General features: G+C 40.1%; 1 protein-coding gene across 1 annotated transcript; it reads left to right on the forward strand.

The window, feature by feature from the left end:
* Positions 1 to 7,331: 7,331 nt before the first annotated feature.
* LOC102836986 (chromosome unknown open reading frame, human C10orf32) lies at positions 7,332 to 16,892 on the forward strand. Its single transcript, XM_006831302.1, has 5 exons — positions 7,332 to 7,469; positions 14,348 to 14,410; positions 14,497 to 14,540; positions 16,337 to 16,357; positions 16,841 to 16,892. Exons 1-5 carry the CDS (start codon positions 7,332 to 7,334, stop codon positions 16,890 to 16,892), a joined length of 318 nt encoding a protein of 105 aa, XP_006831365.1.
* The last annotated feature ends 650 nt before the right edge of the window (positions 16,893 to 17,542 follow it).

A 17,542-nucleotide genomic window follows, 5' to 3' on the forward strand; every position in this document is an offset into this window, starting at 1 on the left:
GATCATTTAACTCAGAGTTGATTTTTCCATCAATCTTTTAAGCAAAATAGAAGCTAAAGAACATGATCTTATTAAATGAATCTTAACCATGGACAAGATTTGGATTTACCAATACGACCCAGAGAGCAAGATCCAGTCATAACAGTGACTTCCAAAGGGATTTCCTGGGCTAGTTAAATTTAAGGCTTCCTGTTTCCATTCCTCCTTCTTTCCTCACTCTTCTGAACTTTATCCTTGAGCAAATGTTGCCCTTCTGATCTCAAATGGTTGACTATTATAAGAAGTGCATACCTGCCCTGTGTTACTATACCCCTTATAGACTTAACGAGCTCTGGTAGTGTAGTAGGTTATGAGTTGGACTGCTATCCACAGGTCAGCATTTCAAATCTACCAGCTGGTCTACAGGAGAAAGATGAGGCTTTCTGCTCCCATAACTACCACCACCATCATGGACCTGTCTACTGTTTGCCTTAAAATTGAGCCACAAGGGTGAGTTCAGGTCCAACCTTAAGGGCCATAGTATTGGGTGTTCCACCAGTCTCTATCTGACCAGTAAGTGTGGTCTCTATATTTTTCTGATTTTGAGCGCAGGTCTACATTTTCCTTCCATTCTCTCTAAATGCTCCTAATGTGATCCCTTTCAGAGTTGGTAGTGGTGATCACGCACCATCTAGTTCTTCTGGTCTCTGGATTTAGAGGCTGAGGTTTATATGGTCCATAAGTTCATTAGACTAATTGTTTGCCATGTGTCTTTGATTTTCTTCACTCTTCTTTGAAGAAAGACTAATAATTATACCTTAGATGGCTACTCTTACCTGCTTCAAATTTTTTAGGTATGTACTTAGAATTCCTTGGTCATATGATAATTCTATGTTTAAGTTTTTGAGGAACCACCAAACTGTTTTGTACATTGGCACACCATTTTACATTTCCACCAGCAATGTATGAGGGTGTCAATTTCTCCATAGTATCATCAACACTTTATATTTTCTGTTTCTTTGATTATAGCCATCTTGGTAGATATGAAATGGTGTAACATTGTGGTTTTGATTTGCATATCCATAATGATTAATGATGCTAAGTATCTTTTTCTGTGGTCATTGGACACTTGCATATATTTTTTTGGTGTCTCTTGCATTATTTCTAGGGTTTATAATTGTACTTGGAGTGGACAGACAGGAAGAGACAAGTACATGCCATCTTGTCTGCACTGGAAGTTCTCATTTATTTTTAGAGTTTCTTCTACATGTTAATTTATTGATTTTGACAGACAAAAGTTCCCCACAATGATTATTATTATTCTGAATAATACACATATTTTGTCATTTACCAAGGAAAGTATAAAAGTTAAGATTATAGTCTAATTTTATATAGGAAGTTTAAGTTATTCCAGAAGAAGGTTGAAAGTTTCAAATAGACAAAATTAGGAGAAACAATGAAAAAAAAATATTTTTGATCAACAGTGTATATTTGTGAATGTAGTTTTGGATTCCCAGAAGCTAGGGATAAGCTGTATGATCAACAGCCTTACAATTGTTAATTCAGGAGAACCAAGCAATCTTTCGCAACTTGATAATACAGAGTTGCCTCTTAAAGGTTTTTTAAGAGACCCAAGGAAAGTTTGACTATACTTTTTTTTCAGAAATTGCCAGTTCCTGGTCTAACAAACCTCAACCATTAGTCCTCAAGGGCTAGCTTGGATTGGTTTGGAGACTATAGTGCCTATGCTGCTGTTTCTCTACTATGGAACACTCCCATATATAATCAAAAGAAACAAAATAATCCAGATGCAAAAATGGGATCCCAGGTCCAAAGGATGTTTTCCACTCCTGGCTCTTCCTTCTTGATGGCCACTAGGTCCCCTTTTTTGCCCCTGGGATGGTTCATTTTAAGCCTAGCAGGATGGCAAAACTGACCAGTCCCCTCATTGCTGTTCCATGCATCTTATTAACGAGCTATCCAATCCCCTTGGTGGGCCATAAACACCTCATTTACATATGCCCACCAAGCCATTCAGTAGGAGTTACAAAGAATATAGCTAGAAGGACCATATTAAGTAATTCACTGTATCAGACCTGGAAAAAAACAAAATCCTTTGAAACATAATGTTATACATTAAGACAAACAATAACCAGTGAGCAGCAATCGAAGAATCAGGTTAACATCGAAAGTATTTATTAAAAGTATACCTACAAGGCAAAATGTCAAATAACCTTTAACAAAGACTTAGATATAATAACTATATGGTGCACCTCCAGTCAAAATTGCTAATTGTTTAACATAATAAACCTGATTACCTTATACAAAGACCTGAATCTAACGATTTTATACAAAAACATATTTGGTTACAAATCACCATATAAAAAAATAAATTCAGTAACAAGAGCTCAGTGAAACTAGTCAGAATTCAAATTACTGTTGAGACTAACTCTCCTGGCAGAAGTTAAGGACAAACAAATTTGGGTACCAGAGGTCTAGTAAGTGCACCTGTTGGTCTGAGGGTTACAGGAATGCTGCCAAGAAAAGGTCTTCCAAGTGATCTTGGTAGAACCTCCAGAACTGTCAAAGGATGATGAGACTACAATTCAATATCTGAAATAGGAAGACAAAGTTGAATTTATTGTTTCAACTTAATAGCAGTTAGCAACAAGAACATCATAACAAGAGAATACAAGCACGCTCGCCAAACAGAGTAGACAGCTGATCTCAATCAGGTCTTTAGGAAGTGTAGAGTTTAGGGATTGAAGGACATAAGCAGGCTGATACCATTTGTAGACGTCTAGTTACTTGGATGAGGTTATTGTTGATTGGTTGACCCTCTGAGGCATGACTGTTGCAGTAGATTTGTCCAACTGACTTTCAGAAGCAAAGGGCAGACCCTGATTGCTTGGTTTACAAAAGAGCATTCACTGAGGTAAGATGTCCCTGATTGTTGTTAAGTGTCGTTGAGTCGGTTCTGACTCATATTGACCTTGTATAGGGTTTCTGAGGAGTGGCTTGTGGGTTTGAACCACCAATCTTGTGGTTCAAACTGACCTTGCAAACTTAAGAATTATCCTCCAGCGCCATACCAGGTTTAAAACCAGTTTTGATGGTATTAGTTTTCTATAGCTGTGTAACAATACCACAAATTTAGTAGTTTAAAACAACATACATTTATTATCAGTAATCCAAGCATGATTTACTAGGCCATCTGCTCTGCTATGGGTCTCCCAAGGTTTCAATCAAGGTATTGGCCAGGGTTGGTCTCATCTGGAGGTTGTTAGAAGCTTCCCTACTCACCTGGTTGTTAGAAGCTTCAGTTCCTTCTGGTTGTAGGACAAAGAGCTTCAGTTTTTGCTGGATGTCAGCTGGAAACTCAGCCCTCACTGACTAGATGCTGTTTGTAATTGGGGCTCCCCCAAATGGCTACTTGCTTCCTCATAGCCAGTCAGGGAGAGACACTAGCAAGATGGGCTTCATAACCTTATGTAACTTAATCACATAATTATGTGTGTGTAATCACATACCTTGCTTGCTGAAAATGAAGAGGACTTGAAACATTTACTTATGAAGATCAAAGAGCACAGCCTTTGATATGGATTACATCTCAATGTCAAGAAAACAAAAAATCCTCACCACTGGACCAATAAACAACATTCTTATAAATGGAGAAAAGATTGAAGTTGTCAAGGACTTCATTCTTCTTGGATCAACTATCAACACTCGCGGAAGAAGCAGTCAAGAGATCAGACGACGTATTGCATTGGGCAAATCTGCTGCACAGGAACTTTTTTAAAGTATTGAAGAGCAGAGATGTCAGCTTGAGGACTAAGGTGCGCCTGACCCAGGCCATTGTGTTTTCAATAGCCTCATATGGATGAGAAAGCTGGACAGTGAATAAGGAAGATTGTAGAAGCATTGATGCCTTTGAGTTGTGGTGTTGGAGGAGATACTGAAAGTGCCATGGACTGCCAAAAGAACCAATAGATCTGTTTTGGAAGTAGCACAGCCAGAGAGCTCCTTGGAGGCCAGGATGGCGAAGCTTCGTTTCTCCTACTTTGGACATATTGTCCGGAGGAAACAGTCGCTGGAGAAGGATGTCATGCTGGGTAAGGTGGAGGGTCAGAGAAAAAGAGGAAGATCCCTAACGAGATGGATTGGCCAAGTGGCATCATTGATGGACTCAAGTGTGGCAGCGGTAGTGAGGTTGGCCCAGGATCAGACATTATTTTGTTCTGCTGTGCATGGGGTCGCTGAGTCGGTTCCGACTCGATGGCACCTGACAACAACAACAACAATCACATACCTCCCATTATCTTTGCTGTATGCTGTCTGACATTTTGCATTGATGACCACAGTAAAAAATCTATTTTTGTTCATTAATGTACGGACATCTGGCAGCAACGAACAACAAAGTGAAAGATTAGAGGCTGTGATGATTAAGGTTATGGATCAACTTGGCTGGACCATGATTCTTAGTATTTTGTAACGATCTAGTCACCCTCTATTTGTGACCTAATGTGGTCATCCTCCAATTAGAAGAATGCTGATTTCACATAACAACCTTGTCTTTGGAACCTAACCATTTTGATTTAAGTGAGAAGTAGGTGTAGTTATAGCAAGTCTAGTTCCTGCACATACTCAAGAGTTGTTAAGTGCCGTCAAGTCAGTTCCCACCCATAGCGACCCTGTATTAGGGTTTCCGAGGAGCTGCTAGTGTGCTTGAATCACTGTCCTTGCAGTTCAGACTGACTCTGCAGTCCAGTGCATTAACCCACAGCACCACACCAGAACTCCAATACTCAAGGATAGGGGATCACAAAGTGGCATAAACGCCAGGCAATGGGGATCATGGAGGCTACCTTAATAGTCTGTCTAGCACAGGTAGCTACATGACTATAGAACAATCAGATCTTTTCCTAAGTTTGTGGATGTGGAGCACTCAGTTTTCATAACGTGAAATGGTAAACCACTTTGGAAAGTGGATTGAGTTTCTTGAAAAGTTTAAAAAGATATGCTTACCTTATGACTCGGCCATTCCACTCCTAGGTATTGACCCAAGAGAAATGAAAGCATTCCAGATAAATATTTGTATATAAATGTTCATAGCAGCTTTATTTATAATAGTCCCAAAGTAGAAACAACTCAATGCCCATCAACAGGCAAGTAGATAAACAAAATGAGGTATCTCTGTAGAACGGAATATTTCTCAGCAATGAAAAAGATAGGAGTCTGGGTAGTGCAAATGGTAATGTGCCCAGCTACTAACCAAATGTTGGCAGTTCAAGTCCACCAGGAGACACTTTGGAAGAAAGGCCTGTTGATCTACTTGCAAAAAATCAGCTACTGAAGAAAGCTCTATGGACCACAAAGTAATACTCTGATCCACATAGGGTTGCCATGAGCTGGAATCAACTTAACAGCAACTAGGAAAAAAGAATAGAATAGTGATATACACAACATAGATGACCCTCAAAATCACTATGGTGAAAAAGAAGTCAGATTTTTAAAAATGAACATTAAACTATAGTGCCAGAAGACAGATGAATTGTTGACTGGGGTGGAGGAGTAGGAGAGATGGTGTAGTTGAACTTCTGGAGGTGATAGAAGGTTCATATCTGTCACTCATCAAATTGTACACTTCAAAAGAATGCAGTAACTATATATTTTTAACTCATGAAAGTTGATTGAAAACAAGAATTAAATCAAAGTTAACAGAGACATAATCTAGACATTTGGAAAAGAAAATGATGAGTACATGCAACTTTGAATAAAGTTTGCAACATAATGCCATCCTCATCTTTACTCCAGGAGTGGATGGTAAGCCACTTAATTGTGCTCATGAGGAATCTGTACATGGACAGTTGTTAGAACAGAACAGGGGAACACTGAATGGTTTAAAATTAAGAGAGGTGTGTGAAAGAGTTGTATTCTTTCACCATACTTATTCAACCTGTATGCTGAGCAAATAATCTGAGAAGCTGGGTTCTAAGAAGAAAAATGTGGCATCAGGATTGGAGGAAGACTCATTAATAACCTGCACTATATAGATGATACAACTTTGCTTGCTGAAAGTGAAGAGGACTTAAAATACTTACTGATGAAGATCAAAGAGCACAGCCTTCGGTATGGATTACATCTCAATGTAAAGAAAACAAAAATCCTCACCACTGGGCCAATAAACAGTGGAGAAAAGATTGAAGTTGTCAAGGACTTCATTCTTCCTGGATCAACCACTAACACTCAAGGAAGCAGCAGCCAAGAAATCAAACGACATATTGCATTAGGCAAATCTGCTGCATAAGACCTTTTTAAAGTGTTGAAGAGCAAAGATGTCAGCTTGAGGACTAAGGTGTGCCTGACCCAAGGCATGGTATTTTCAATAACCTCATTTACATGTGAAAGCTGGACAGTGAGTAAGGAAGACAGTAGAAGAATTGATGCTTTTGAGTTATGGTGTTGGAGGAGAAGATTGAAAGTGCCATGGGCTGCCCATAGAACAAACGTATGTGCGTTGGAAGAAGTGCAGCCAGAGTGCTCCTCGAAGGCCAGGATGGCCAGACTTTGCTTCTCATACTTTGGACATATTCTCCAGTCGTTGGAGAAGGATATCATGTTTGGTAAGGTTGAGGGTCAGATAAAAAGAGGAAGACCCCCAGCGAGATGGTTTGGCAAAGTGGCAGCATCAATGGGCTCAAGCTTGGCAACAATAGTGAGGTTGGCCCAGGATCGGGCAGGGGGTTGTTCTATTGAGCATAGGATCGCTATGAGTCGGTACCGACTCTATGGCACCTAATAAGAACAACATCTTTACTCTTTAACACTTTAAAGAGGTCTTTTGCAGCAGATTTGTCCAGTTCAATATGTCCTTTGATTTCTTGACTGCTGCTTCCACGAGCATTGATTGTAGATCCAAGCAAAATGAAGTCTTAAAACTTTAATCTTTTCTCCGTTTATAATGATGTTACTTATTTGTCCAGTTGTAATTTATGTCCCATCACTGCCCCTCGAAAACATTATACAGGGTCGCTATGAGTCGGAATCGACTCGATGACACTTCCTACAACCTGCTGAGTATCAAATTTGGAACTGTAATCCAGGCTTCCTAATTCTAAACCAGGGATTTACTGAAATAGTCCTCCGTTTCCTCTAGGGATGTCTGCCTAGCTCCTGTCTCAGGATATCAAGTGAGTATTTTAAATTAAAGCTTACAAAGGGCATCCTTCGCTTAACGCATGCGTCCTTTCCTTTTCCCACGGTAGGATGCCGCCTCCTTGCCTTTCGCGCTACCCTCTTTTGGCCCTAATGACTTGCTGTCACCCGTGCGGAGGCGTTAGCTAGCTGAGGTAATGGCGACTGGCACACCAGATTCACAAGCGCGATTCGGTCAGTCAGTGAAAGGGCTTCTCACCGAGAAGGTGAACACCTGCGGTACTGACGTGATCGCGCTTACCAAGCAAGTGCTGAAGGGCTCCCGGAGCTCCGAGGTGAGGTGGAAATGGGATCTCCGGGACTAACCCTCCGGGGAAATACCCTTCTTTCTGCGCTCTGAGCCTCGGTGTCGCGTTGCATCCTGGGAGTTGTAGGTTGTGATCCTGCCATCCAGGGTAGAATGGTAGGCGGAAAGCGCAGGTTGCATTCTGGGGCGTGTAGTCTCTGGGTTAAAATTAGCGGTGATTTGCTGTCGAGTCGATTTGGACTCAGCGAACTTATAGAACACTGTAGAACTGCCATATAGGGTTTCCTAGGCTGTAATAATTGAGGAGGGTCCCTGGTTTGCTCGCTTGCCAACCAACCAAAAGATCGGTACTTCTAACACCTACGAGGAAAATGGGGCAGTTTGCTTCCAAAGATTTACAGCCTCCTCAGAAACCCTATGAGGAGTTATACTTTGGCTTAAAGAATCTTTCTGAGTCCGACTGGACTCAATGACATTGTTATTGATAGGTGCCATCGAGTCGATGCGGGCTCAACAAAACGAAACACTGCGCGATCCTGGGCCAACCTCACTACTGTTGCCACGCATGAGTCCATCGATGCTGCCACTTGGCCAATCCATCTCGCTGGGGGTCTTCCCCTTTTTCTCTGACCCTCTACCTTACCAAACATGATCTCCTTCTCCAGCGACTGGTCCCTCCTGAGACAATATGTCTGAAGTATGAGAGACGAAGTTTGGCCATCCTGGCCTCCAAGGAGCATTCTGGCTGCACTTCTTCCAAAACGGATCTGTTGGTTCTATGGGCAACCCATGGCACTTTCAGTATTCTTCTCCAACACCCTAACTCAAAAGCATCAACTCTTCTTCTGTCTTCCTTATTCACTGTCCAGCTTTAGCATGCATATGAGGTTATTGAAAATACCATGCCTTGAGTCAGGAGCACCTTAGTCCTCAGGCTGACATCTTTGTTCTTCAACACTTTAAAAAGGCCTTGTGCAGCAGATTGCCTAATGCAATACGTCGTTTGATTTCTTGACTGCTGCTTCTGTGAGTGTTGATAGTTGATCCAAGAAGAATGAAGTCCTTGATAGCTTCAATTTTTTTTCACCATTGATAAGAATGTTGTTTATTGGTCTAGTGGTGAGGATTTTTGTTTTTTTTACATTGAAATGCAATCCATACCATTTTCATCGTAAATATTTAGATTTGTTACTTTGTTTTAATCTTTACGGGAGCAGATCACCATGTCTTTTCTCCCTCAGAGCTGCGGTGGGTTGAACTGCCAGTCTTTCATTTAACAGCCCCAAATGTTAAATGAACGTTTAAATACTATTGACATAGTATAGTGCCACCATTGAACCAGGTGCCACCATTGAACTCCTTGGGTGGATGACGGTGCTAGTCTGTGCTTTAAAGTAGACGGTGGATGAGATGGTAGCTGTAACCAATTTTTCCTCTCTCAGGGGTTTCTATGGTGATGATCAGTCCCTTTCAGCTCCCAAAGTCTATGTTGTTTTGTCTTTAACATTCCAAAAATTTCCCACATCTGTATGCATCATTTGTCTATGGATTTCTTCTTCAGTTTTAATCTATTGGTCAATGCTCTTTCACTTTACTTTATTAGTGATATACTTTCCCGATTTATCCTTCTCCATTATTTCTGACCAGAAAGTTTTATATATATGTACACTATGTTTAGCACCAAAAAAAAAAAAGAACCAGTTGTTGTATTTCTAGGTACTCATCAAAGAGAAATGAGAATGTATGCCCACATGAAGACTTGTAGATGTCCCTAGCATCTTTTTTTTTTTATGATATCTCCAAAGTGGAAACAACCCAAATGCCCATTAACAGGTAAAAAAATTAATGAACTATGGTATAACCAATGACCCAGTCATTCCACATGTAGATATAACCCAAGAAAACACACGTCCATCCAAGGACGTGAATGTTCATAACAACTTTCTTTCATAGTCTTTGTTAAGTCTGGAAGCACCGCTGAAACATACTCAGCATCAGAGCAATAAGCAAGCTTCCACTGATACACAAATAATGGTTGCACTTGAAGTGCGTTGGCTGGAATTGAACCTGAGCCTCGCACATGAAAGGTAAAAATTCTAACATTGAACTAGGACTGCCCCCACATACATACATACGTACACTTATATGTATATGTATAGCTTGCTATAAACTGCCTTGAATTGTTTTTGGAGAGAAACAGACTATAAATATAGAATCGATTTTGAATGGTTTCTTGATCAATTGGAATAACAATTTATAAAGATAATGTTCTACATCCTAGTTTAGCAAGTAGTGTCTGGGGTCTTGAAAGCTAGTGATTGGTCATCTAAGATACAATTATTGGTTTCTGCGTGTCTGGAGCAAAAAGGGCAAGAAGGAAACCATGGAGTTGAAGGAACTAGTGTATAGGACTAACAGTCTACATGAACCATTACCTCACCTGTCTTGAGACCAGGAGAACTAAATGGTACCTGGCTAATGCTGACCATTCTGTCCAGGGACACAATAGAAGGCCTTGGATAGAATGGGAGAAAAATATATAACAAAACTCACATTCTTAACGTAGGCCAGAATCACTTGCCCAGGAGAGACTAGAAGATGCTCCCAGACTATTGCCCTGGGATTCCCTTTTATCTTGGAATTCAAATTACTCTCAGAGGTCATCTCTCAGCCAAAGACAGATTGGCTCATAAAATAAATAATATCACTTATGAGTACTGTGGTCCTCTAAATAGTGTTCTAAATGAGTTCTAACAGTCAATATATACTCTAGACCAAAGATGAGATGGTAAGGGCAGACAAGGAAACTAGATTAATGGAAATAGAACAACCTGAATGAAAATGAGAATGGTGACACATTTTGAAAAGTGTAAGCAATGTCACTGAATAGTATATATTATTGTTGTTGTTAGATGCTGTTGAGTTGGCTCTAACTCATAGCAACCCGGTGCACAGCAGAACAGATCTTACCTGGTTCTGCACTGTCCTCGCAATTGTTGTTAGGTTTGAGCCTGTTGTTGCAATCATTGTGTCAGTTCATCTCATTGGATCCTTCCTCTTTTTCACTGTCTGCTGTAGCAATCTTGTTATCCTTTTCCAGTGACAGGGTCTTACTGATTAGTATGTCAAAAGTATGTGAGGCTAAGTGTCACCATCCTTACTTCAAGAAGCATTCGGACTATACTTCCAAGACAGATTTTTTTGTTCTTATTGCAGTCCATGGAGCTTTCAGTATTCTTCACCAACACCACAATTCAAATATGTATCAATTATTCTCCAGTCTTATGTATTCAGTTGTCCATGCAGAGAAGGCAATTGAAAATACCGTGACTTGGATAAGGTACACCTTGGGGACAGCTGTGTGCTGTGGAGTCAGTTCCGACTCATAGAGACCCTGTACAGGGTTTCTGAAGCTGTAAATCTTTACGGGAGTAGAACGCCTCATCTTTCTCCCGCGGAACAGCTGGTAGTTTCAAACTGCTGATCTTGCGGTTCGCAGCCACTACGTTACTAGAGTTCCTTAAGGTACACCTTGTTGTTGTTAAGTACCATGGAGTCGGCTCCAACTCATAGTGAGCTCCTGTACCTTTAAATTAGTGCTTTTGACACTTTAAATCTTTTGCAGCAGTTTTGCCGAATGCAGTAGCATGTTTGATTTCTTGACTGCTGCTTCCAAGCATTCATTATGGATCCAAATAAATTGAAATCCTTGATAATTTCAGTCTTTCTCCACTTATCATGATGTTATTTATTGGTCCAGTTGTGAGGATTTTTGTTTTCTTTTGCATTGATTTGTAATCCATAGTGAAAGGCTGTTTTCTTTGATCTTCATCAACAATGCCTCAAGTCCTCTTGGCTTTCATTAAGCAAGGTTGTATCATCTGCATATCATGAGTTGTTAATGAATCATCCTCCAATCCTGATGCCACATTCTTCTTCATATAATCCAGCTTCTCAGGTTATTTGCTCAGTATACTGATTGAATAAGTATGGTGAAGGGATACAACTCTGACACATACCTTTCCTGATCTTAAATGAAGCAGTATCCTCTTATTCTGTTTGAATGATTATCTGTTGGTCCACATACAGGTTTCTCATGAGCACAATTAAGTGTTCTGGAATTCCCACTCTTTGCAATATTGTCTGTAGTTTGTTATGATCCACACAATCTAATGCCTTTGTATAATCAATAAAACAGAAGTAAGCATCATTCTGGTACTTTCTACCTTTAACCAAGATTCATCAGATGTCAACAATGATATTTCCCATTCCACATCTTCTTCTGAATGCTGCTTGAACTTCCGGTAGCTCCCTATTGATGTACTTACTACAGCAACTGTTTTTGAATTATCATCAACAATATTTTACTTGTGTGTGACATTAATAATATGGTTTGATCATTTCCACATTCTGTAGGGTTACCTTTCTTTGGAATGGGCACAAGCATGGATCTCTTCCAGTCACTCAGCCAGGTAGCTGTCTTCCAAATCTCTTGGCATAGACTAGTGAGTGCTTCCAGGGATGCATCAATTTGTTGGAACATTTTAATAGTTTTCCCATCACTTTCTGGAGCGTTGTTTTTCACTTATGCTTTCAGTACATTAGTACCATCGATTCTTAATCATCTGCTACCTCCTGGAGTAGCTGAACATCAACCTTTTTTTTTAGTACAGTGACACTGTGTTTTTCTTACATCATCTTTTGATGCTTTATTATTCAATATGGTATGTATGCTGTTAGTGATTGTAAAGAGGCAATGAGTTTAACTGTATACAACACTTATAGCAGTGTCTGTTCTTGGTTTTAAGTGCCATTCAGTTAGTCCTGACTCATAACCACCCTGTATAGGATTTCCAAGGCTGTAAATCTCTACGGGAGCAGAAAGCCTCATCCTTCTCCTGTGGAGAGGCTGGTAGATTTGAGCTAACAACTATGCCTTTAATAGCCCAACATGTAACCCACTGTGCCACCAGGGCTCCATATATGTATTATTATTGTTGTCAAGTGCCATTGAATTGATTCCCACTCATAACAAGCATATATAGGGTTTCCAAAGTGTGACTGGTAGGTTTAAGTTGCCAGCCATGTAGTTAGCAGTCTGGTGCTTATCCTGAAGCGCTACTTCAAGATTAGAACCTATTTGCTATGTGAATTTTTCTCCAAAAATCACAATCAATCAAAGAAATAAAGATACATATATATGTATGTAGTCCTGGTATGATGTTGTAGAATAATGCCTGACTGCTAACCTCAAGGTCAGCAGTTAAAACCTACCAGCTGCTCCTCAGAAACTCTATACAGGTTCACTGTATATGAGTCAGAACCAACTCAACAGTGCTTAACAAAACAACTATACATATATGTATATATAATCAACTTTGAATCAAGAGAAAAATAAGTGGTACTCATTTTTAGCCACTAGTATGTATTGAACATCTGTATTCATCATAATAAATTTATGTTGAGCATTTACTATGTGGTAGACAATAGTCTCGGAAACCCTATGCAGGGTCACTGAGAGTAGGAACCACCACCACCTGAAACTGCTATGGAGCACTGGTGGCTCTGTAGGATAAGGACTGGTTTGTTAACCACAGGGTTAGCAGTTCAAGTCCACCATCCACTCTGCAGAAGAAAGATGAGACTCGGAGACCCTATACAGGGTCATGAGTTGGAACTGACTCAATGGTACTTGACAACAACAGACACTTCTTTAGGTGTTTTATGCAGTTTAATTCATTGACTCTTTATATTCACTCATAAATGAAGTATTGTAACTTCATAAAGATGCAGTGAGGACTTTAACTTTGCCAGGTTCACATACTAGCAAGGAGGTGGCAGAGCTAGTAAGCAGATCTGGGTCTACATTTTCTAGACTCACTCTCTTGGACACTGCCTCTAATATACTAGCTGGATTAAGTAGCTCAAAGGCCATTGTGCCACTATTGTCTGTCCCAATGTGGCTTGCTTCTTCCTCTTCCTTGTATATTTTTCACATAGGCTGCTTCTGTAGTAGAATTAGAATTCCATATGTCCAGAGCTGTGTGCAGTATTAGGGGAGAAATCTGCTGAACTGCACTTGCCTTGACCACAGGCCACTCAGCTAAACCAGAGTTCTACTTTTCATCTGCCCTTTGCTTGATCTCAGGGCCCAGCTATCATTGGAGTCATTAAAATCTGCCTTCAGATTTCTTCTTTCTTTTGTCTGGCCACACTTCCTATAGTGGTTTCCTACATTAGACCCTGAACCTTTCCCTCACCCCTACCTATATGCCTCTCATTCCATTTTTCGAAAAACTCCATTCTTCTTTTTCAGTCCTGCCATAAATCCTGCCCCCTTACCTCTCTTCCTGAGTATCACAAATGGTTAAGTGCTAGACTACTAGCGAAAGATTAGTGGTTCAAACCCACAAGGTGGTGTCTTGTGGTGCTTCTGAAAGGTCACAGCCTGAAGCCTCTATGGAGTGGTTCTGCTCTGCACTGACACAAGGGGTCACCGTGAATTGGAAGGGACTTGACGGTACTCCACCCAGACCATAAGTCCACCCTTAAAGAGTTAGAACTTAGGTTTTCTCGCTGGACTTGTGGGGCCTGTCTTTCTTCGCAGTTTTCTGTTAGCACTTGATTAATAAGTTGTGTAGAAAGCTCAGCAGTTATGGAGCTCTTGATTTCTCGGGCGGTGGCCTTTGAAACAGATGTCGAGCCCATGCTAGGATTGCCATCGTGCAAGTAAAGTGGATTTTCAACATGAACAAATGGAAAATTATCCTCCCTTACATTTTGAGTGTTGATGGTTGTTAAGGGGTGGGAACGTTGAGGAGGGGAGTGGGTGGTGTATAACAGCTGCACAGAGATTACAGGAAGTTTGGCAATTTTGATTATTTCTATTTTATTTTTGTCTTCCAGCTGCTAGGTCAGGCAGCTCGAAACATGGTACTACAGGAAGATGCCATCTTGCACTCAGAAGATGTAAGAAACAATTTATTTCATCACTTGGGGTTTGTATGCCTGGTTTGTTTGGCTACAGAGATGTATTACTTTCTGTCTTTGTGCAGAGTTTAAGGAAAATGGCAATAATAACCACACATCTTCAATACCAGTAAGTATGACCTCTTCCGTGACTGTTTACTGCAAAGTCATTCTCCTCAGCCTGCTTCTCATTGCCTTTGTGCTTTAGGGCATTTTCCTGTGGAGGAAGGAGTGGGGTAGGAATAAAATGAGTCCCTTTTGTGCAAAAAATGTCTGGGACTGCAGACAAGGTTGGGTGAGGGAGTGAAAACAGAAACAGGAACTACCTTTTGCAAACATGTCTCTGTGTTAGCTGGAAGGTGCCTCAGAAGGAGAAACAGTAAGCCTCCTAAGAGCAGGGATCATGCCAGGGTCATTGTAGCTCAATGCTTGGGACCTTGTAGGTATCCAGTCAGTATTTGTTGAGAGTCTGGGCCCAAGGTCTCTTGAGCAATCCCTTCCTGCACTAAGGGAATCAAACATAACTGCAACCTGTATCCTATATTCCCACTTGTAACATAGGCCTACCTACATATTTGAATCATCCAGGAGATTTTGAACTATAAAGAACCTTTTTCCATTATAATTCCTGATAAAATTATAATTTAATTTGGTTTTCATCTTATTTCATTTGGGTTTATGTTTTATGTAGTTGGTACTATACTTAGGTACCTATTAGAAATGTATAATTGGGCATGTCATTCTTGATATTTAAATAGCTAATGCTTGTCCTGGCCATTCTTTAAGTGTGTACATATAAAATAGCTCATCATTTGACTTGGCCTACCCAGACTGAATTTGAGCCATGCATGTAGAATGTTGGACCACATCCCTCATTCTAGAATTGCACTCTGGTGATGCAGTGGTTATGCACTCGACTGCCAACTGAAAGGTTGGTGGTTCTAACCCACTAGTTGCTCCATGAGAGAAAGATGTGGCTATCTGATTCCATAAAGATTTCCAGCCTTGGAACTCTTATGGAGTGGTTATACTCTATCCTGTTAGGTCATGGTGAGTCGGAATCCACTCCATGGCAATGGATTTTTGCTTTTTTTAGATTTGTTGTTGTTAAGTGCTGTCGACTGAGCACCGACTCAAAGCGACCCTGTATAGGGTTTTTGAGGAGTGGCTGGTGAATTTGAATTGCCAACCTTGCAGTTCAAACCAACCTTGAGGTCCAGTGCTTATCCTACAGTGCCACAGCAGGACTCGTTTTTAGGTTTAGGATCCTTTTCAAGATCTACTATATGAGCAATTCTAGTGGTGCTGACCCCCCAGTGAGATGGATTGGCAAAGTGGCAGTATCAATGGGCTTAAGTGTGGCAACAATTGTGAGGTTGGCCCAGGACCAGGCAGTGTTTCGTTCTGTTGTACATAGGGTCGCTATGAGTCAGTACCAACTCTATGGCACGTAACACCAACAGAGTGGCACTGTGGGATGAAGCCCTGGACCACAAGGTCAGTTTGAACTGCAAGGTCAGTGGTTCAAAGCCGCTCCTTGGAAACCCTACAAAGGTCACTATGAGTGAGAACCGACTCGATGGCACTTAACAACAACAACACTCAAATAAGAATCTTGGTGTGGCACTGTAGGGTAAGCCCTCGATTGCAAGATCGGTTTGAACCACAAAATTGACACTTCAAACTCACTAGTTGCACCTTGGAAACCCTATACAGTGTTGCTATGAATCAGAATATACTCGACAGCACTTAACAACAACAACATTACAATAGGAATCCCTGTTGTATAGCACAATCTTAGGATAGGACTAATAGCTTTTTAGCATGTGACATAAACTGAATGTTTGTTCTGCCTGTATGTATCTGGTCATAAATAAATTTTACTAGTTCACTGGATTTATTTTCCTCTTTCCTTTTTTGATTTAGGCAAGAAGCTATTCAGAAGAAGTAAGTAACCCTGAGGGTAAGGGAGTGGAGGATTAACTGAAATAAGCTCAAGGAAATTACACTGATAGGCCCAGGATAGATGTAAAACTCTGGCCGACATATGCCCATAAAGTGGTATTTTCTCTGGGGTGCATATAGTATATTCTTTCAAAGGCTTGTGTAACTCATTTCACTTCTAGTAAAGTTACAGGGGGTAGAGGTCAACCTTCAGGATTAATGAATACTTTACATTGGTAGCATTCATTAAGTAGAGTAAATGTGCTACCTTAGTTTTCTGATTAAATTTGTCCCTTGCAATATTGCTGACACTATTAATTTGCTTTGCTAAACCTTTCTTTTTAGTTTAAACACTTCTGAGATACAAATGGAACTGTATGAATTTTGATTTAGCTTTAATAATATTTATGTAGTAATGTACAAATAGCTTGTATAAAGAACTGTCTCTATTGCTTATTGCAGATAAACCCTTTACTCTGTTTCTAGTGTTGAGCAGTCATCAGATCTACAGGACCAGTTGACTCACCTGTTGAAATAGAATAGCATGTAACAATGCAAAAGTATTCCTTTTCCTGATGCTGAGAAGGAAATACCTTATTACAGTCATCATGCCATGGATTGATTGTCTGCTTTCTTCTCCAAAAGTTAAGTTAGAAAAGATTTTGTTGGTTACAGTTTATCTGGAACAGAAGCCAGGTGGCTGAATTGTGAAGGCACTCCTTGAATTGGACCAACCCATGGTCTTACTGAAATTTTAAGTTGTTATTAAAGTAGAATTAATTTCAAGTTGATATTAAAGTAGAATTAAAGGATGTGTTAGTTTTCCCTATAGAAGTCTTAATTATGTTGAAAGTCATATTGTCTAAATGTGATTCTTAAGCAAATACTAAGTAATGTAAGAATGGTAATATTCTTGTCAAAGTCTTTTTTTTAAATCATGCATTCAAGAAATACTTTAATTTTATGGTCACAGAATGGTGCTTTTCTAGTAATTCAGTGAGGTACATATTTTATTTGTTTAGTAGACTTTGACGTAACTTCAGTTTAGCTTAGATGAGAACTAGGCTAACAGTCTCGGTCTCCTATCTGTCCAGCTGTAACCTCCTGCCTTGACCTGCATTTCTTTGTTGTTGTAACTCTTAAGATTACATGGCCTTGGGTTCATTTTGTAATTTTCTTTATCATCAA

This window comes from Chrysochloris asiatica, unplaced genomic scaffold (genome assembly GCF_000296735.1).
Source record: "Chrysochloris asiatica unplaced genomic scaffold, ChrAsi1.0 scaffold00003, whole genome shotgun sequence".
NCBI classification, from domain to species: Eukaryota; Metazoa; Chordata; class Mammalia; order Afrosoricida; family Chrysochloridae; genus Chrysochloris; species Chrysochloris asiatica.